The sequence below is a fragment of the Bidens hawaiensis genome, unplaced genomic scaffold (assembly GCF_021521415.1).
Source record: "Bidens hawaiensis isolate Kalapana, Puna unplaced genomic scaffold, B.hawaiensis_p1.1 tig00073579_1, whole genome shotgun sequence".
Taxonomy (NCBI): domain Eukaryota; kingdom Viridiplantae; phylum Streptophyta; class Magnoliopsida; order Asterales; family Asteraceae; genus Bidens; species Bidens hawaiensis.
The window spans coordinates 1-22,205 of NW_027502799.1; the positions used below are offsets into that span (position 1 = coordinate 1).

A 22,205-nucleotide genomic window follows, 5' to 3' on the forward strand; every position below is an offset into this window, starting at 1 on the left:
ATGACTCTTATGCAATTAAAAGCCGTAATTTCATGACATTGTTGGTAAATGCTCTCAAGATACAACTGACTTATTAAGGACACCAAAACTTTGTAAATCATGAAACATTCAACGGACAAGACATGTCATGCAGAAAAATCTAACTTTAAACACAAAATACATTCATTGTAGACAGCGACGACAGTAGCAGCATGTGCAAGTAGTTGTTTATGTAATAACGGTGGGGGCGGAACGGCCTGTGAACTCTTGCATCTTTGACAGCTTTAGTGCAACCTCCACCTGTGGCCAAATACATGACTACAAGTTAGTAACTTTACAACACACAACACACCTTGTTGGTCAATCCTAGATCATCAGAGACATGCTTTGTGATAATAAATACGGCTATTAAACGGGTCATGCTCATGGGTTGGAAGGCTGAACCCGACATGAACCTAAAAAACTGTGTCAAAACACATGAACACGACCAGTTTAACCCGAAACAAATATGCAAATACTTTCTATTTTTTAAGCAATTATGTTTAAACTATGCTTATTTATATTTGAACATTTAAATTTTGGCAAAAGAACTTGAATAGTTTGATTTATTACATAAAACAAAACTTAAAAGTTACATATAATCAAACGGGTCAACTCGTGAATCCGTCAGGTTGACACGAAGATGTTAGCTAAAAGCGTTTTGTGGGTTCGACCCAAAACTGACCCAAACACGTTTAGACTAAATCCAAACCTGCAGCTTTCGTGTTACCAGAGGAATAAAAATAAAAAAATAATCAAATGAGATGATTTACCAGAGGAGCAAGTGCGTCTTGAGAATCTCTTCCAGTTTTTGATGAATCTTTTTCATATTGCTCAATGTAAAGACGAATAGTGGCACCTTCTGACCCGGGTCCCAGACAAACGGAAAACCTACAACACACATTTACACGCAAACAGATCAGTTTCAAAAGTTCTACTTACCTACTTTCTGTTTTTTAACCTTTTTAACTTTATTTAACACAATGATAACAAACTCACCAAACGTGACCCGTCCTCAAACAAATAGCGGATTCCCTGATTCTTAGAAATTGAACCATCAACTGGATCTTTGTATTCAAATTCATCAGCACTTGCAACATTTGCCACATCAGATCTTATTCCCTTAATGGTTCTGCACAAGATTAATAAATGTAATTTATCATAATGTGATAAAAAAAAGTAAATAAAAAATCAAATATATCAAGATAAAATCAAGAATATTACGAGTTAACATCACTAATAGAAGATTGCAACTTGACCAAGTGAGCCATTAGTTCTTTCGCAGCACCTGCATCGACATTCTTAACAAAAACCAAAAGTATTCTTGTCAATGAGGCTTTAAGTTTTTACTTTTTTTAATAAATTCGATAATTAAGTTAATATAAAATAGTAAAATACCTCATAATCATAGCGAGTATAGTAATGGCGTCCAAAGGTAGCCCAGTGCTTTTGCACAATGTCTTCAACGGTCACAAGGTTCCCACCATTGAGGTTGTCCTTGTTTTTATGAGCAAGAATGGATAACCAAGCCAAGACAGCCCAGATTCCATCCTTCTCACGGATATGGTCCGATCCTATAATAATTAAAAAAATGCATATGCTATAATATATTAAAATACACAAAGGAAAAAAAAGAAACAAAATTAAAAAAAAACTTTACCGGTTCCGAAACTTTCTTCACCACAAACTGAACATAATCCAGCATCCATCAAGTTACCAAAAAATTTCCAGCCAGTTGGTACCTGATAAAAATACAGAATGACTTTTACTTTCAAAAGATGGTCTAGGCGTGTAATTATGAACTTATAATAACATTGTATGTGTACAAGTACCTCAAAAAACTTCAAGTTCAAACTTTTGGCTACAACATCAAGAGCAGCTGATGTTGGCATGCTCCTACAAACAGAGAAATCACAGTAACAAATCAAATTTAGTTAAGAAACGAAACCGACGCATGCAACAATATGAAGAATTAAGTCACTTTATAAGATAAACAGTAACCTGGCAACACCCTTTAATCCAGATGAAAAGTAGGGTATAGATTCAACTGCATTGGCGGCAATAATCGCAACAGAATCTGATGGTGTCACGAAAAACCTGAAACCGTAAAAAAGATATTTACCAATTAGAATCTTCCAATAGGTAGGTGTAGTTATTCACGACAAACTTGAATAACGGCTTTTACCTTTTACCAAGGATCATGTTCCTATCAGCATCACCGTCAGCAGCAGCACCAAATTCTGGTGGGTTACTATCAGGGGTTTTACCCAAACCCATTCTTGCCACCAACTCTTTTGCATAAGTAAGGTTGGGATCAGGATGGCCACCACCAAAGTCTTCCTGTTTGCATAATAAAGGATCAGTTAGAAAAAAAAATATGATAAAAGTATAGACTGCATTTTCCCATGCCCGATAGTGGCTTAGCTACAATCAGAGGTGACAAGTCGGGCATGGGAAAATGGATCGAATCAGGCAGAGTTGGATTCACCCGCAAGCACGTTTTTTACATTATTTGAAAAATCACTTATGACAATAAGTTTTGGCATATGCTTTTAAAGGACACGTAATTGTGGGGGGTGAGGTGACTAAAGATGACAAGATGGGCATGGTCGGGATGGGTAATAAGTCGGAACGGGTTTCAGGTTGTAACATATAATTTTTACCATGGGTCAAAACAGCCAAAGTTGGATTGACTCGCGAGCATTGTCGATATTTTGTTTTAACTATCTTGCAATATATATTACTGATGCATGTACTAAAAAGACATGTCAACAAAAATAATATAAATCTTTGACTCAAAAAGCCATTTAGAATGTTTTAAGCATTAAAATAGACTTTTGGTGACTTTCGGCCGTACGAGTAGTTCCCCTGATGTGACTTGCTTTGAGAAAAAAACACAGCACTCTCTTCCATGAGTAACTAGGTCAATTGTCACTTTTAACTAAAATTAAAGAACAAACGAGATGGATTAGTTGAGCAGAAATAACCTTGGGAACACAGTTCAATAATGAGCTCTCTTGGGCACCAAGCTCTTCAACAAATATTCGTTTAGCATAAGCTCCACCAACTCCATGAAGCGCATCAAAGCTATTGTGTCAATTTTGCAAAGCACAATCTGTCAAAAGGAATCTTTGATAGCACAAAATGATGGAAAAGAGATAGTACACACCAGAAAGAAAATTGTGGAGATGTAACAAGCTTTTGGATAGACTGGAAATCAAAGATCGATCTGGAAAGAATTCACAAAAATTATTAGTGGCATGTAACATTGATGCCTAATTCAATTTTTTGGGAAAGCAAACATACTTCAGCAATTTCACATAGTCGGTTGCCGAGTCAAAAACATCAACATCAAATTGACCATCAGGTCCAGAAAAGGTTGAAATCCCAATTGCTGAGATGTCCACCTGCGCACACATTTCAAGTATATGATCAAATTGATGCATGTATAATACTATGATATAACTTTCCTTATAAGTTTACTGTAGTTTGAGGATTCGGACATTACATCAGGTAGGCCTTCTGCAATAAAATACTCCTTAATTGTTTTTGTGTTCTCAAAGATTTTATCAGTAATTCCTTCAGGTGCGGGTCCACCATTTCCCATGTTATACTTAATTCCAAAATCCTGAAAAATGAACGCAAATTTATAAGTTCCACTATTTTTTTAAATTTTAGAGTTTTGATGTTCTTAAAAGATACAACATACCTCATTGGGACCACCTGGGTTGTGACTAGCTGTCAAAATAAATGCACCATTTGCTTTGGAACCCTAGAATATTAAAAGAAAATTAAGGTTAAGCTAATCTTCATCATTAACAGCAAAGAGAAGTTTTAAACAGATAAACTTACATCAGCGCCAACTCGTTCGCGTACAACTGCTGACACAGCAGGTGTAGATAAAAGTCCATTTTGGCCAACCCAAACACGTCTTACGCCATTTGCAGCAGCCATTTTTATTATAATCTGCAGTTTTTGAAATAAAACAGGTTTCTACATTGTTATTGCTAGAACAATACCATTTCTCGTCATTTTTAACAAGAGTGCATTTAGTTGTTCCCACTTGCTAAATAAAATAAAAGCATTTCCATGTATACTGAATAGATAATTTCATATTGGCATTGGATAATAATTTTATAATTAAGTTAATTAGTTATATAAAAAGGTTGATATAAGCACCTGGATTGCATCCTTTGAGAAGTAACGTCCATCACCTGAAACAACAAGGGTAGAACCTTTAACTTTCTCTGCAGTAAGGGCGTTAAAGGTCGATTGAACAAAATTGTGCAGGTAATGGGGTTGAGTGAACACTTTAACCTGAAAATTTTCAGATAAATCAAGTCAGTTTGCTGTTAAGATAAAACAATGCATCCATTAATGGAGGTTTTCTTGCAAGCAACAGTGTATCATATGAAAATAACAAAGAAGCATGCCAAATGAATATTTAATTTGGTGACTTTATTTTGAGGAAGAAATCATAATAAAAAAGTTACGAGTATTTTGTAGGTACAAAATATGTCTGTTCATTAAAAGTTTTTTATACTTTTAAATTTTTTTCTAATCTTATCATATAGATTTATGCAAAATTATTGACTACAAAACAAATATATAAACAAGTATTATGTGATTAACGTAATGTAAATTAACATATAAATATGAATGTTATAAAAAAATAAAATCCAGCAACACAAACTTGCTAGCCTGATTGAACCGTTGACACTAACCATTATCAGTTAGCCAAATCAAATAAAGCATTGTTTGTGCTCATGAACCGTTTGCTTGTCCGATAAAAGCTTTACGAACAACATAAGCAAAGCCTTGTCCGGTTCGCTTCAGTTCGTTTACAGCTCTAATAAGGTAGTCATTTGTACCAATAAAATACAAGCACATAATTGGTCATTACAAATTTACTGGGTATGATTGATTGATTGAATACAAATTTCAATTAGAAACTAAACCAATTTTTGCCTAATTTTAACCTAAAACACAAAATCAATGCTCAAACACAGCATCACGCCATCATCATGTAAAACACTAAAACATGCAATAGATCTGTGCACTATAACTGACATCAATACAGATCAATCGCAAATACACAATCTGAAACTAACATAATAACAATAACAATCCAGTCCCACGCTAATCACGCATACGAATCAAACACAGATAATATCAGCATTAATCAATATCAAATCACGCAACAGATCTACAAAAATCAAAACCTAATCATTTAAACACCGGATTACCAGACCTCAAACACGTAATTTCAAAACTAAACTAACATAATCACAATAACAATCCGATCTCACTCTAATCAAGCATACGAATCAAATACAACTAATATCAGCATTAATCAATACTAAATCATGAAACAGATCTACAAAATTCAAAAACTAATCATTTAAACACCAGATTACCAGGCCTCAAGCACACGATTTCAAAACTAAACTAACATAATCACACAATAACAATCCGATCTCACTCTAATCAAGCGTACGAAACAAATGTAACTAATATCAGCATTATTTTGAACATATTCATGCAACAGATCTACAAAAATAAAAACCTAATCACTTAGACACCAACTACCAGACCTCAAACACACGATTTCAAAACTGAAACTAACCTAACCACAATAACAATCCGATCTCACTCAAACCAACCATACGAATGACGAATCAAACATAACTAATATCAGCATTAATCAATACTAAACCGAAACCTAATTAATCATTTAAACCGAAACATACTCACAATAACAATCCAATCTCACTGTAATCAAAGCACACGAATCAACCGCAGCTAATAACAGCATTAATCAGTACCTAATCATGCAACAGATCTACAAAATTCAAAACCTAATCAACAAAAACACCACCAGATTACCAGAACAACAATCCGATCTCACTCTAATCAACCATACGAATCAAAAAATGTAACTAATATCAGCACTAATCAATACTTAATCACGCATCAGATCTACAAAACTCAAAACCTAATTACTTGAATACCAGAACCCTACACGATTCAAAAACTGAAACTAACATAACCACTAACAACAATCCGATCTCACTCTAATCAAACATAACTAATATCAGCATTAATTAACACTAAATCATGCCACAGATCTACAAAAACCGAAACCTAATCATTCAAAAACCGGATTACCAGTGAAGCTAATGTAATCACAATAACAATCCGATCTCACTGTAATCAAAGCATATGAATCAACCACAACTAATATCAGCATTAATCAACACTAAATCACGCCACAGATCTACAAAAACCGAAACCTAATTATTTAAACACCGGATTACCAGTGAAACTAACATAACCGCTAACAACAATCCGATCTCACTCTAATCAAACAAAACTAATATCAGCATTAATCAACACTAACTCATTCCACAGATCTACACAAACCGAAACCTAATCATTCAAAAACCAGATTACCTGTAATCAAAGCATATGAATGTTGATAACAGCATTAATAAATCAATACTTACGCAACAGATCTACAAAATTCAAAACACAATTACTTAAAAATGAAATTAAACCTTCTTCCTGAGTCCAGACGTGCCAGGCTTCTGGCCTTCAATCGGAGCCGATTCGACGCGATTCACCGTGAAATTCGCCATTAGTGAAGCTAATTTCCTGTAATAATGTTAACGAATTATTATTATTATTATTATTATTACAGGCGATTGAAGTATATATATATATATATATATATATATATAGTGGATGGTATAGAGAGATGCTTACAGAGAGAGTAAGGTTAGGTTGGCGATTGTAAAGTGAGTGATTGTTAAAGAGAAGAGTGAGATATACGGAAACACGTGGCGGTGGATATTCTGTTATTCGGAACCTCACGTCATTTCATTTTGTAGTATTAATATTGTTATTATTGAGAGCGATTCAGACGGTGATCTGTCTAGTAGATCTGAGACTGATGAGAGACACTGGTTACGAGTAGTATTGCCCCAAACCGTTAGATCTAAATAACCGAGTTGTTCGAGCCTGGATCAATAATAAAAAGATTGAAATGAGACTAACCTGATTCAAATATAAAGTTTGTGTAGTTATTGAGCACGAGCAATGTGTAATTTTAAGTTCGACACCTTTTTAACTTCTATGTGTTAATTTCACATTACACAATCGAGCTCGAGTTGAGCTTATGCTCGTTTAAGGGCGATAGTAGGGGAGTTGCTCGAGAGTTACTCGTGTTTGGATTGATAAAAAAACTCATAATAAGTCGAGCCCAAGTCTTGTGTATTTTTAAGTTTGACATTTTCTTATCTTTAATGTATTAATTTCACACTATACAGTCAAGCTCAAGCCGAGCTTTAGCTCGTTAAATGTACTACGTACAATAGCTTGAGCCGAGCTTAAGCTCGTTTAAGTTTTTTTTTCTCAAAATATATAAGAATATTTAAGATTTTGTATATTATAATTGATAAATCGAGTCGACCCAAGTTTGAAAAAACTACTCGCAAGTCGAGCTCGAGCTTTAAAAAAGAGCTCAAAACGAGACGAGCTGAGCTCGAGCTCTCGTAAGTCAAAACGAGCCTAGTCGAGCTTGTGCTTGCTCAACTCGTTTACACCAGTAGTGGTGCTGTAACAACATGGCAATACCCCGTCGACCATCTTACTGTGATAAAAGATTTTACGGGTCTGTGTGTATTTATCAGACACCTGTCACATAGTCAATATTTATGTTTGTATAACATCTTATGCAACAACTATGATTTGTATGAACATTTGACCATACGAATCGTATAACATTATTGCTTTATAACAGCTCATACGACCTCGTATAACTTCATATAAAACTCATATGACCCGTATGATGAATGATTGTCGTTATAGTGTGTGATCATGTGACATCATGATTAACTTTTTCTCATGTATCTTACTTTATCATCAGAATTTATATTACACGGATGATATGCTAGTGTAGTGTCACATATGAGTTCTCTTATGTAATTCTAGTAGCGCGTAAGTGCAATATACAAGTTCAAGTTGCCACACGATAATACCTGGTTATATATGTGATTAATCTTAAGTAGATCACATGTATTTTATACATATGTAAGTCCATATATTTGTTCTTAAATAGTCATGAGTTATTATTACCAAAATTAATAGGCTACTATTCGTATTGAAGGTGTTAAAGCACTCGTTAGTTCTATGATCTTCGTATTTGAAAAGGGTGTTGATTACCAAGTAAATAACCACTTGTTGAACTCCTCAAGCAATTGGATTGAAAGATTCAAACCATTTTTCGGTTGCCCTGAAACAGAAGACCCAGTGCATGGTCGGGCATAGTGTTTTTACTTGTACAAAACCGAAAAAAAATCAATATGTAACTGAAAAACCGATATAATCAAACCAAAAAACACATAACCTAATTAAATCTGACGATTTGGTCTTATGTTTTCTTACAAACAAAATTTCGGTTTGGCTTTGGATTTTGTATTGGTCAAGAACCCAAAAACCGAACCAAACAAATCCTATATTTCAAATCCTTATTTCAAACCATGAATGACATGCTAGTCCTATATTTAACACAAATTCCGTCTTTACTCGTTGATAAAGAGATTATCTCTTCGAGAGAGATCGCGCATTCAAGACTACTTGTTATCGCCTGGGGCTACGACTCTACGAAACAATTATAAACCCTTTTTGCATTTTTTATCGAACTTGCATTATATCTATCAAACACCATGTCACAATTTTTTTCTTTATTAAAACTTCGTTTAACTAACAATTTTAAAAAGATGAGATGTGTCACAACTCACAATTGATGAGACTTGTGAACTGACTCACCAACCAAAAGGAGAAATTATCAAATTACAAAGTATCACATGGTCCATAATTTAATTTGGAGTACCAAACGCGTTGTTGAAAAATACAATCCGCAAGTCCATGACAATAAATGTGTCACATAGTTGATTTAACCTTTTGTTCAATTTTGGGTGTTATGGCTAACTAGGGGGCTCTCATTGAGGCCACATACGCTTCATAATGCCCCAAACACCACGCCGCAAGAATCGAGGGGGGTGCCAAAGGACATGGGCGGTATCCCCTTAACGCTTGCACATCGCCACTTTTTGAGTTGTGGCGTCTTGTGACAACCAATCAATATACATCTATATATATAAATTTTTGTGTTTTTTATTTTGTTTAATTGTTGTTAACTCACAATGGTTAAAGAGAGGGTTAGCTAAAACTCAATGTTTACGTGACAGTGAGGTGACATGACGTAATGCACTTTTTAGTTAACCTACAATTACAAGATTACAACATATAGTTTAACAGTCAACCGCTAAAAAAGGTAAATTTAATATATATGGGCATTTAAAACTACAAATACTTTTGTCAAAGTAACACAAAACATATTAAAGCAAACACTAAAAATATGTACCCTCTATAGTCCTAACTACATCTGCTGACTATCTCAATCCTACCTCTCACTTTTGTATACTTACAAAAATTAAATCTCTTAAATCATTTAAAAAAATAAATGTTTTAAATCAATTTTGAATCATGGGACGTTTACCATGAGGATCTGATCTTGAATACCTAACCGAATGTAAACTGCCATGACCAGATGAACCCGAACCCGAACCCGAACCCGTGGCTATAGAAGAACCAGACCGCGGTGGCACCACATTAGCTGACTTATGAGGAGTACTAGCAACCATAGTGGTGGAAGTGGTGGTGACATTGGAAGTATGAGAACTCGATGCACCCAAAGTCCCAGCTATCGATGATGACGTGGCGGATCTTTGGGACCTTCGGTACCTTGTACCCGGAATACCTGGGCGGTTTGGTTCGTCTAGTGTACCATGTTTTTGTTAACCATGTGGGTCGTTGTTTTGGGTCCGATTGGGTGCATAGTAATCCGATTTGTATGCACACAGAAACTTGTTCCGTGTCTGCTGACTTGGCCAGTTTTGAATCCATAATTTCTAGGCGTTTGCCATTTTTGTATAGTTTATATGCCTGTAAAATATATCATTCGATCATTTCTTGAACATTTACCGTAATAATATATAGAAAATGCGTAGAATAATAAGTTGATTTCTCGTTTTTCTTACCCAATCTAGTAAATTCTGGCACTCGGGGCCAGGGTTGAAAGTCGCGTTTTTATGACCACTTATGAGCTCTAGAATTACAACACCAAAACTATACACGTCTGCCTTTACTGATAGAGTACCATGCATAACGTATTCAGGGGCCATGTATCCACTGTATCCAAGGGCAAAAATGTCAAAAATCCATTAGGACATCTTAAATAAATTGCTAATAATATTTGTTACCCAACTAGTCTATTTTGCAACCTATTAAGAAAATGGAAATGAATGTATTTGTTTAAATTGATAATTACCATTTAAATTAACTTAAGTCTTAAGGAGACACTAACTGTGAATAAATATAGTAAAAACGTACTTAGTGCCAGCTACACGCGTGTTAACATGAGTTTGATCTCCAAGGTAGAGCCTCGCCATACCAAAATCCGCAATTTTTGGTATCCATTTTTCATCCAACAAAATATTGCTAGCTTTAATATCTCTATGAATGATGCGGTCATGTGAATCTTCATAAAGGTAAAGCAAGCCACGTGCGACACCACGGATTATGTCATGTCTTCGCTTCCAATCTAACACACCTTTATTTTCTGATTATAAACCAAGAAGATCATAATCACCATCAAAATAGCTAGCAAAGAAACACATAAGATTAATTATGTTTTATATCAAAGGAGTCAAGTCAAAATAAATTTAGCTTAGAATGAAACTGGTCAAAATTCACCAAAACTTTATTTTAAATGCACACATGACACAATGTCACAATCCCACAACCAACCTCTTAAAATACTACATATTCAAAAAATTATAGATTATTATTGTGATAAATAATACTAGAAACAATGACTTACTGAAAAGAAACTTGTCCAAACTCTCGTGTTCAACATATTCATACACTAAAAGCTTCTCAGGATTTCCACAATAACCCAACAAATTTACAACATTACGATGTTGCACGCGAGCTAATAGTTTGGCTTCGTTAGTGAACTCTTTTTTCCCCTGTTCGGATGAGTGTGACAATTTCTTAACGGCTATCTCCCTCCCATCCTCCAACTTCCCCTACACATCCAAACACACCAAATTGTTACAATTAATCAGGAAACACCAAACACCACTACGTTAAAACTCACAACATTTATAACATATCACAAATATTCAAAATGATAACATCCAAAATATTTTGAAGTGATAACATCGAATTAATGTTCATAGAAATTGACAAAATTATTATGAATCAACAACCAAAATCTGAACTTCCATATTTTAGTCTTTAGAACTTCAAAGCTTTTATAAATTTTTTTGATAAACATGTGTACATATATAATTAAAAAACAAAATGTATTACTTGAATTCGAACTTCGATTCGAATTGACTAGAACATCATAAATTCGTATTCAATTACTGAAATCAAATCACGTCGAATTGAATTATGAGTTTTTCAAGCCCGATTCGAATACTGAACACCCCTACTTCGTTTACACTCGTCTAAACCGGTAAACGAGTTTTGAAAGTGATTATCTAATTAATATAATTCCAAACCTAATAACCAAATTAGACAATTGATCAATTTTAGTTTACTTGTAAAACTTATTAACTTAAAAAAAGTTACAAACAAATTAAAATCAAAGAAGCATTGGCCCAAGATAAGCTAACAAGTTACAATAATATAAAAAGTTTTACAGTTTTAAAAAAAGCAATCCCAAACACAAGATAAATTAACAAGCTAAATGACCTAAAAATAATACAATTTTCAACTAATATTAATAAAAACAAGATAATATAAACTCTTGAATGAATTTTACCTTAAAAAACAATAAAATTTTCAACTAATATTAATAAAAACAAGATAACATAAAACACTTGGATAAATAGTACCTTAAAAACAGGGCCATAACCCCTTCACCAAGCTTATTATTTGGATGAAAATTCTTAGTAGCAGAAATTAATGTTTCAAATTTAAAAATCTTCTGTTCTTGAGCAGCAAGTTGTTCAAGTTCTTCATCTTGACTTTCTAATTCCCAAAAACACACAAACACATAAAAAACCAAGATCCTTAAAAATCATACAAAAACATGGCATGTTTGATGAAACCTTAAGGGGGTGTTTGGTAGAGGGAATTGAGGGGTGAGAAATGGAATTGGAAAGAATTCTCTTGTTTGTTTATGAAAGAAAGAGGTGAGAAATGGAAATAAACCATTTCCATTTCTCTGATTTTGTTTCTCTAAAAAAAGCGGAGAATTGGATTTCTCTGCTTTCATTTCTCCCATTTTCCTCCTTCATTTCTCCCATCTTTCATTCAGTCTCAACTCCTCCACGGCCATTTTTAAGATGCCTACAGAGACAGCATACTAGATGACCTGGAATCCAGTTCACTCACCATCTTCCGTACGGTCTTCTCTCCTCCGTCTACTACTGATGACCGAAACCCTAATTACATCGTCGCCGCCTCTAGCGACGGTTCAATCGCATCGTATTCGCTATCCTCTCTAATATCCTCCGTCGTATGTTGTAGTTACATCAATCTGCTATTACTCTCTAATATTTTTATACTTGCCAACCAATTTTATATGCATTTCTTTGCTTTTGCTTACAGTCACCATCTGTTGGGAGTTCTAGGGCTCAAAAGTAAGTAGTTTATATTTTATGATTGTTTATTTATGAATTAAGTAGTGAATGCGGATAAATATCGGATATCGGTCAAGGATTGATATCTGAGATATCGATCATCGCGATGGGATTTCGCTAATTCTAATATCATGTAAAATTCAATATATTCTCTTACTATTAACAGATTAACCTTTTGCAACTGCCAAAACACTAACCATTGTGGCAAGTAGGAACTAATTAAGACTTAAAATACTAACATTGAGCACTAAAAATGGATAATGAAGAATTTAAACACTGATATAGGGAATATCGGTGATATATCAATCAATATCGCCGATATAATCGGTACTGATATTCTGGCCAATATTTTACTAAGGGACCGATAACTGATATAGGTGATATATCACCTATATCGACTGCATAGTTTATGAATTGAAAGTGATTATACAAAGCCTTTTGAGGATGCATTTAGATTGTGTTTGTTGAATATGTGATTATTATTATTGTTACAGCTTCATGTTCTATGATCATGATTGAGTATCTGATTTTGATTAGTCCTTAGTCATGATCACTTTCAAATTTTAAAATTGTGATTCCAAACACCCCCTTAATGAGGGTGTGTATTTGCGGCTTGCTTATGGTAGTTTTCTTTAGTTTATTTGTAGCTGAACCAGATTGTTTAATTAATGGACACGATGGGCCTACTTATGATGTCAAGTTCTATGGCGATGCTGAAGATTCCTTGCTGTTGAGGTAAACATCTAATGATGCTTGCTAGTTATATACTTATTATGTGTCGGCAATTCCTTTTTGTTTGCTTGTTTGTTTAGACTTGTTTAGTTTTCATAGTATCCATTCAACAATCGAGTCTAGTTTGTAAGAAAAAGTATAACTATTTTACTTTGAGAACAATACAAACTATTATTTCCTAAAGTGGACCATATTCCCGGATTGATGATATGTTCCCTTGGTCGGAAAAGATAAATTGATGAACGCTGTAGAATTACTTAGAACTAGTTGTTATTAAGATAATGTCTTTCTCATGCTCGTTCTGTAAACAATTTATGTTGGATTAACAACGTCTTATATCTGTTAACTTATGTTTTTATTTAGTTGTGGTGATGATGGTCGGATTCGAGGATGGAAGTGGATGGATATGTTTGAAGCAAAGAAGAATGGTTTGTCACGCGAAATTCTATTCATTGTCATTTTATTAAGTTTTGAGTTGCAGTCCAATAAATGTGATATATTCGTTCTTTGACAAAATCTTGATACACTTTTTATTCACTCTACACATTATTCTTGCAGGTGGCCTTTTGAAGCCGCAACTTGACTTAGCAAATCCTCAACATAAGTTAGTCACATAAACTTAAAACGATGATAAATTATGAGTGTGTTAGTTTAGTTCTAAGTAATGTTTTTTTTCTTCTCCTCAGAGGTCCTTGGGGTGCACTTTCTCCTATCCCTGAAACTAATGCTATTGCTGTTGATACTCAGGTCTGTAAGCTTTTCCTTAAAAAAAACATTTGTCGGCATTTATAACTAGATAAACATGTATGTAAGATTTGAGTTGATTTTTCATGTACCATAGGGAGGTTCCATATATGCAGCTGCTGGTGATTCATGTGCCTATTGTTGGGATGTGGTATGTATTTCCTGAATGTGATTAAATAATCAAATACAGAGATTAGTTTTCTTTTTCTCTTTTTGGATAAATGGAGTTCTATGTTGTGCAATACGTTTTCAGGAGAAATCTAAAATCAAACTGACTTTCAAAGGGCATTCTGGTTATCTACATTCTGTTGTTGCCCGAAATTCTTGTAATCAGGTATATGCTGATACGTTTTTTTTTCTCTTCTCACTTAATTTTGTTTTCAGTTAATGTATTCTGTTAGTTAATCTTGTTTTCCACTGCTCTGTTTGTAGATTATAACTGTAACACCCCGACCAAAGGCGGATTATACATCGGGGCGCCACATATTGTTTCATTACTCGTGACACTATTGGGTGTCAATATTTAATAAATACATTCATTCGCGCACGCGCAAGGTAGACACAAGATAACATAAATCAACATAAATCAATATATTATAAATCATAATATTCGAACAGCAATAACTTGTCTTGATACATTTTAATCTAGGTCCAAAATAAAGAACTTCCTACGTTTCCTCGAACTCCAAAACAGCTACTGCAAACCTGAACATGTGTTAAAATAAACGTCAAACACTTGCGTGTTGGTGAGAAATCAAGTTTAATACAATACATAGATATCAATAAATCTGCGCGCAACACGTGTATGTCTGGTGTTTAATAAGGGTGCAATCAGATTGTGATCAAGCCTAAATAGATCATAGCTCATAGTTCATAGTTCAATCCGTGCTCCCAATTGAGCACAAAAACGAGAAAAACATCTGTGCAAGTGTAAACAAAGAAAACCGTAAACGATAGGTCTCCCGTGTTCATCTAATGGATCCATGAAAACTTCGGAATAGGCCGAACAAAGCGGTTAATGATACACACATACAAATAAACAGCCAAGTAAACGTCCTCAACACATGGGATACTGCGCGACTAAAGTTCATAAACAAGTTTAAGACTCAAGTTTGTACGAACACATGAACATCCCAAAACATTAAAAATAAAAAGGGATTAGGTACGAGATTACTCACTTGATAAACGATGCGGTGTAAGATAAAGCAAGAACCAACTTTAAACAAGCACAAGTTAACCTATAATTAAAGATTATTGTTTTAACGATTTGCTTTAAGTCTTGATTATAAGTTAGCATAATTAATAAGTAAATTATTATATATATTACCGGAAAAACAGGGCAGAACAGGGAGGAAGACGGAGGCAGAGAGGGAGGCGGCAGAGGGAGCAAGGAGAACAGGAGAGATTAAGTGTTTGTGTGTGATGTGTTAGGAAAATATTATTATTATTTATAGAGAAAACCTAGGGAACGCAATCCCTAGAAAAGGGGAAAAGATCTCAAAAAGCAAAAGATTCCAAAAGCAAAAGATATCAAAAGATATGGCAGCTGCAGGGGGCAAGATAAAGCTGACAGGGAACAGTAAAAAGGCATGGGCGGGTCAGATAAAGGTACTGGTCAGGCATGAAAAAAGCAGATCTCAAAAGATTATGTCAGTCACTTTTTCTGCCAACCAATGGGGTTGGTGCGCATGCTGCGCCGAAAGTAACTTTTCAGACATAAAGCAGATTAGGTCAACGGCTCAAAAGGTAAGACAACACAAAAGCAAACGGCTAGATTCAACAGAAGAAAACCCAAAGGGTTTAGCGCGAGAAGCTAAGGCGCGCCGCGGGAAGAATCACATTTCTTAGCGCGCCGCGGGAGGAACTTCAATTCCTAGCGCGCCGCGGGAAGAACTATAATTCTTCGCGCGTCGAGGGATGAACTACGATTCTTAGCGCGCTGCGAGAAGAGCTACAAATCCTTAGCGCGTCGCGGGAAGAACTACCGTTCTTAGCGCGCTGCGAGAAGAATTACAATTCTTAGCGCGCTGCGAGAAGAGTTCGTCTCGCGTATCGCTGGAACAGATGGTCTTCACGCAGGCTTCCTTGAAAGGAGTCTGGCGCGTGGAGCTACGCAGACAACCTTAGGCGGGAAGGAACAAAGGACAAGCAAAGAGTTAGAAGAAAAAGAGGGAAACAAGGCTTAAGGGCGGGACGGCGACAAGAGGGAAAAGAAGGCGGAAAGAGAGAAGAAGAGGGACGGGACGGCGGAAAGAAAGAGAGAGAAAGAGGCGGGAAGGAAAACATATATTATTATTAAAGGTAAAAATATAAGTATAAATAAATATTAAATCATAAAAGAAAGAGATCGGATCGGAGAAACGGGTACCTGGGTCGGGTCGGATCGGGTCAGATGTCACAGTCTCCCCTACTTTAAGAAATTTCGTCCCGAAATTTATCTCGAAGTAGGTTGCGCAGAGAACAGGTGCGGGTACTTGATCTTCATCTGATCTTCCCTTTCCCATGTAAACTCGGCTCCGCGCTTGGACTCCCAGTGAACTTTCACGATAGGGATACGACTGCGCTTGGTTTGCTTTAAGCACTCTAATTTCTTCAAAGTAACAACGCCGGAGGCACGACCCGGCCAACTAAGGCTAGGAGCGCATCGCCGACAGAAGGGACGAGTAAACCGGTGCACACCTGAAGGCGGACCGGCCGACCCAACCCAAAGTTCAACTACGAGCTTTTGTGTTGTCTTACCTTTTGAGCCGTTGACCTAATCTGCTTTATGTCTGAAAATGTCACACCCTCAAAATCCACTAACGGAGTTTTACCGTCAGAGGGTGTGAACTGGCAGGATCGGAATCATTAGTTATAACCAAACCAAAGAAAAACGTTTAAATGAAAGTAAGTGCGGAAGCGTAAAACCTTAATTCAAAAGTTGCGTCACGCAGGACGACTTAAAACCAAATGTAACTGTTAAAATTAAGTTTGCAGAATAAAAGTGTTTTCATTAATGCATGCTCCTAAACCGCGCGCCCGCCTCGGCTACCTGAGAATAACATACTAAAAGTGTCAACACAAGGTTGGTGAGTTCACAAGTAAAATAAGATAAATCGTTTAGCGTTTTGCGTAACCTCGTTACGACGTTTAAATGTTGCGTAACCCCGTTACGACGTTTGAGTGTGTAACCACGTTACAGCGTTTGAGTGTGTAACCACGTTACAGCGTTTAAGTGTGTAACCACGTTACAGCGTTTAAGTGTGTAACCACGTTACAGCGTTTAAGTGTTTTGGATTACCAGATAGTGTTATGTCAAATTATATATCGATAGGTAGCTAATCTATACAACAAGTATCGCTAAGTGGTTCGCGACCGAAGCTGACTGTTTATCAAGTGCCCGTCACCAGGTCCTCCAGACCATGGTAAGTGTTAGCCAAAATTTACACCCACTCAACCTCCAGTTGAGCTTAGCGTCGGGTGGGGTTTGTCAAACCCAGTAGTACTACCCAAAAGTGACTCGCTATTCCAAATATTAACCGGTCCGATGTGTGGGACTTCAAATGTTACGTATGCCGCTTAGCCTTTACAAGTGATATATAATTTATAACAAAATCTTTCATATGCGTTTATCTCAGAAAATATGTTTATCGGAGTATGTTATCTCCCCCAAGTGAAAAACGTTTGAAAACAGTTTAAGAGTGGGGTAAGTGAACTCACTGTTTGCGAAGAATATCCGATCTAGATCACCGAGTGATGCGCGTCGTAGAAAACTCTCTATCGTTCTAAAATAACAAAGAGATTTTCTAAGTATCGGAATGTTTAACGAGTCTCTAGACTCGGCACATAATACCAATGCACGTAACATGTTTCGTGTTTCGTTTGTGAATCGTGTGTAACTTAAACAAGTAAAATTGTGATACGATACATGAGTGAGCAATTACTTTCGTGTCACGTATTAATAACATACTTATTAGCAATTATTCCCGTAGGGGCATTTTGGTCAACAAACAAAGACTAACTAACCATTATTCCCCATAAGGGCAATTTGGTCAATTCATGGCAATCAACTAGCAACTATTCCCCGCAAGGGTATTTTGGTCAAAATACAACAATTATATAAAAACTATCATATTTCATGCATTCCTATACAACTCAGCAGCTAGTTTCGTTATGACAGAATTTCTACTTGAAAGATTGCACTAGTTTACCGATTATAACGTCTCAATTAATTTACCAAAAATTACCACAGGAGCATACATATCTTAGGTTTCCAGAACATCTTTTATCTTATTTTTATTCCATATAGATTGTTCATAATGATCAAAACATTACAGCTAACTTATATCAGTCAGATTCATGCACATCAGAATGTTATTTGCAATTCCCGTTAAACGAAAAATCCAATAAATGCAAGACCACTTGGGTTTGGTTCCTAACTCAGTGAGTCAACCTCCAGAAGTGGAACCAACCCAATTGGTCTCGAAGTTCATGAGATATAACATTTACAACATAACCTAACAGCAGGTCTAACAGCTCAGCTTTGCATCACGTTTTTGTAAAATCATAAAAGTATACTTCCACTTATCCAAAAATTACGAATTTATACTTCATAGAAACTAGACTCAACCTAGTTTACTGCAGTACCCACAATCTCAATCAATTTTCACGTTTACACTTCGTTACAGTCAGTTAAACATCGTATATACGTTCTGTCCAGAATCTGTTCACATCAAAACTCATCATAATAACAATCTATGAACTATCATGCATCCATATAACCCTCTAGACACTATAACTACTATCCATGCATATCAATTACACCATACACACATGGTTAGGGTTTTATTTGAACTCACAATCAAGGACACAACAATTAACATGCAATATTATCAAACTAGTTATCAATTCATTATTCAAATAACAACAATCATATTAATCATATGCATGAACAAAATCGGCCAGCTAGGGTTTGTTATTAACCCAACAAACATCAAATTCAATCAACAAGGATGTGAAGGATGATCAAATATACCTTCCTAGCACTTTGTTCTTCAATCAAAGGCTTGAATTGATGGTGTATGTGTGTGTGTTTGTGGACGGCAGCCAAGAGAGAGCAAGGGGGAGGCCGATCGGGTTGTAGGTTAATAAAATAGGTTAGGGTTTGTAGTTAAGGTTATATTTATAGACAAACAAGTTACACTCTAGTCCTTCTACTTTCAAGTGTTGTTTTTCTAGAACATTCTATCCTAACTTGCACATAATCATGACAATAATATAACACATAATCCTAACACATAGTTATCACATCATTAGTGTTTTAGTGTGCTTCGTTTATTCCTCAATCGTTTGCGTTTCGGTGCAAATCCCGAAAGACTACTACACATGTAGTAAGTGTTAAGCGTCATTTAAACCCTAGTTTAAATGTAATGAAGTATGCGTTATAGATTCAACGATCTTAAAGTTTGAATTAACGGAGTTGAGTTAACGAGGTTAACCTGAAATTGACGATTGTCACATCATTCCCATGTTAAAGAATTTTCGTCCCGAAAATTTGAGTCAAGTCGTGATGAGAGCCTGAAAAAGTAAGAAAGATTTTCAGTTTGTCATAGAAAAGTTACTTTCGGCGCAGCATGCGCACCAACCCCATTGGTTGGCAGAAAAAGTGACTGACATAATCTTTTGAGATCTGCTTTTTTCATGCCTGACCAGTACCTTTATCTGACCCGCCCATGCCTTTTTACTGTTCCCTGTCAGCTTTATCTTGCCCCCTGCAGCTGCCATATCTTTTGATATCTTTTGCTTTTGGAATCTTTTGCTTTTTGAGATCTTTTCCCCTTTTCTAGGGATTGCGTTCCCTAGGGTTTCTCTATAAATAATAATAATATTTTCCTAACACATCACACACAAACACTTAATCTCTCCTGTTCTCCTTGCTCCCTCTGCCGCCTCCCTCTCTGCCTCCGTCTTCCTCCCTGTTCTGCCCTGTTTTTCCGGTAATATATATAATAATTTACTTATTAATTATGCTAACTTATAATCAAGACTTAAAGCAAATCGTTAAAACAATAATCTTTAATTATAGGTTAACTTGTGCTTGTTTAAAGTTGGTTCTTGCTTTATCTTACACCGCATCGTTTATCAAGTGAGTAATCTCGTACCTAATCCCTTTTTATTTTTAATGTTTTGGGATGTTCATGTGTTCGTACAAACTTGAGTCTTAAACTTGTTTATGAACTTTAGTCGCGCAGTATCCCATGTGTTGAGGACGTTTACTTGGCTGTTTATTTGTATGTGTGTATCATTAACCGCTTTGTTCGGCCTATTCCGAAGTTTTCATGGATCCATTAGATGAACACGGGAGACCTATCGTTTACGGTTTTCTTTGTTTACACTTGCACAGATGTTTTTCTCGTTTTTGTGCTCAATTGGGAGCACGGATTGAACTATGAACTATGAGCTATGATCTATTTAGGCTTGATCACAATCTGATTGCACCCTTGTTAAACACCAGACATACACGTGTTGCGCGCAGATTTATTGATATCTATGTATTGTATTAAACTTGATTTCTCACCAACACGCAAGTGTTTGACGTTTATTTTAACACATGTTCAGGTTTGCAGTAGCTGTTTTGGAGTTCGAGGAAACGTAGGAAGTTCTTTATTTTGGACCTAGATTAAAATGTATCAAGACAAGTTATTGCTGTTCGAATATTATGATTTATAATATATTGATTTATGTTGATTTATGTTATATTGTGTCTACCTTGCGCGTGCGCGAATGAATGTATTTATTAAATATTGACACCCAATAGTGTCACGAGTAATGAAACAATATGTGGCGCCCCGATGTATAATCCGCCTTTGGTCGGGGTGTTACAGATTGGTATCAGAGCCAGGTTTTATCTTGTTACGACTTCTCCTTCCTCTAAATGATAAGGTTCAGTGGAATTCTCGCGACGTCGCCGGCAGCGAACCGCCCACGTCGCCACGATCCTAACACTTCACCGGACCATTCAATCGGTAGGAGCGACGGGCGGTGTGTACAAAGGGCAGGGACGTAGTCAACGCGAGCTGATGACTCGCGCTTACTAGGAATTCCTCGTTCAAGACCAACAATTGCAATGATCTATCCCCATCACGATAACATCATAGGATTTCGGTCCTATTACGTTGGCCGACAGGCCCGGGAAATCTTTGAAATTTCATCGTGATGGGGATAGATCATTGCAATTGTTGGTCTTGAACGAGGAATTCCTAGTAAGCGCGAGTCATCAGCTCGCGTTGACTACGTCCCTGCCCTTTGTACACACCGCCCGTCGCTCCTACCGATTGAATGGTCCGGTGAAGTGTTAGGATCGTGGCGACGTGGGCGGTTCGCTGCCGGCGACGTCGCGAGAATTCCACTGAACCTTATCATTTAGAGGAAGGAGAAGTCATAACAAGATAAAACCTGGCTCTGATACCAATCTGTAACACCCCGACCAAAGGCAGATTATACATCGGGGCGCCACATATTGTTTCATTACTCGTGACACTATTGGGTGTCAATATTTAATAAATACATTCATTCGCGCGCGCGCAAGGTAGACACAAGATAACATAAATCAACATAAATCAATATATTATAAATCATAATATTCGAACAGCAATAACTTGTCTTGATACATTTTAATCTAGGTCCAAAATAAAGAACTTCCTACGTTTCCTCGAACTCCAAAACAGCTACTGCAAACCTGAACATGTGTTAAAATAAACGTCAAACACTTGCGTGTTGGTGAGAAATCAAGTTTAATACAATACATAGATATCAATAAATCTGCGCGAGTTGCTCGACACGGTAGTTTTCACGAATGGGCAGAAAGTGAGCAGACTTAGTCAAATGATCCACTATTACCCAAATACTATCATGTTTGCTTGCTGTCAAAGGTAACTTGGTAATAAAGTCCATCGCTATACCTTCCCATTTCCACATAGGAATTTCCGGTTGTTCGAGCAAACCAGATGGGCG

General features: G+C 36.2%; 1 protein-coding gene, 1 long non-coding RNA gene and 2 pseudogenes across 4 annotated transcripts; 2 read left to right on the plus strand and 2 right to left on the minus strand.

The window, feature by feature from the left end:
* Positions 1-10: 10 nt before the first annotated feature.
* Positions 11-6,903, minus strand: LOC143606218 (phosphoglucomutase, cytoplasmic-like; annotated as a pseudogene). The gene is made up of 18 exons (XR_013148708.1): positions 6,784-6,903; positions 6,576-6,672; positions 4,198-4,335; positions 3,871-3,984; positions 3,728-3,790; positions 3,527-3,646; positions 3,325-3,425; positions 3,188-3,247; positions 3,006-3,105; positions 2,204-2,358; positions 2,020-2,115; positions 1,851-1,914; positions 1,679-1,760; positions 1,417-1,592; positions 1,243-1,319; positions 1,018-1,150; positions 792-909; positions 11-279 (listed from the first exon to the last, which is right to left on the minus strand). The product of XR_013148708.1 is annotated as a phosphoglucomutase, cytoplasmic-like (transcript).
* Positions 6,904-9,376: 2,473 nt separating this feature from the next.
* Positions 9,377-12,492, minus strand: LOC143606215 (cysteine-rich receptor-like protein kinase 43; annotated as a pseudogene). The gene is made up of 6 exons (XR_013148705.1): positions 12,462-12,492; positions 11,988-12,123; positions 10,964-11,171; positions 10,474-10,702; positions 10,122-10,272; positions 9,377-10,026 (listed from the first exon to the last, which is right to left on the minus strand). The product of XR_013148705.1 is annotated as a cysteine-rich receptor-like protein kinase 43 (transcript).
* Positions 12,493-12,712: 220 nt separating this feature from the next.
* On the plus strand, positions 12,713-13,890 carry LOC143606217 (uncharacterized). The gene is made up of 3 exons (XR_013148707.1): positions 12,713-12,737; positions 13,374-13,472; positions 13,833-13,890. It is a non-coding gene; the product is annotated as an uncharacterized LOC143606217 (long non-coding RNA).
* Positions 13,891-13,894: 4 nt separating this feature from the next.
* Positions 13,895-14,642, plus strand: LOC143606216 (THO complex subunit 6-like). Its single transcript, XM_077082057.1, has 5 exons — positions 13,895-13,901; positions 13,938-14,073; positions 14,156-14,216; positions 14,311-14,364; positions 14,467-14,642. The coding sequence occupies exons 1-5, from the start codon at positions 13,895-13,897 to the stop codon at positions 14,599-14,601; spliced, it is 393 nt and encodes a 130-aa protein (XP_076938172.1). The 3' UTR covers positions 14,602-14,642.
* Positions 14,643-22,205: the final 7,563 nt, after the last annotated feature.

What these genes read in the sequence shown, in the direction of transcription:
- LOC143606216 (XM_077082057.1), top strand. An exon ending in TTAGCAAATCCTCAACATAA is followed by an intron (nt 14,074 to 14,155) that starts GTTAGTCACATA and finishes TCTTCTCCTCAG; the next exon opens with AGGTCCTTGGGGTGCACTTT. An exon ending in GTGCCTATTGTTGGGATGTG is followed by an intron (nt 14,365 to 14,466) that starts GTATGTATTTCC and finishes ATACGTTTTCAG; the next exon opens with GAGAAATCTAAAATCAAACT.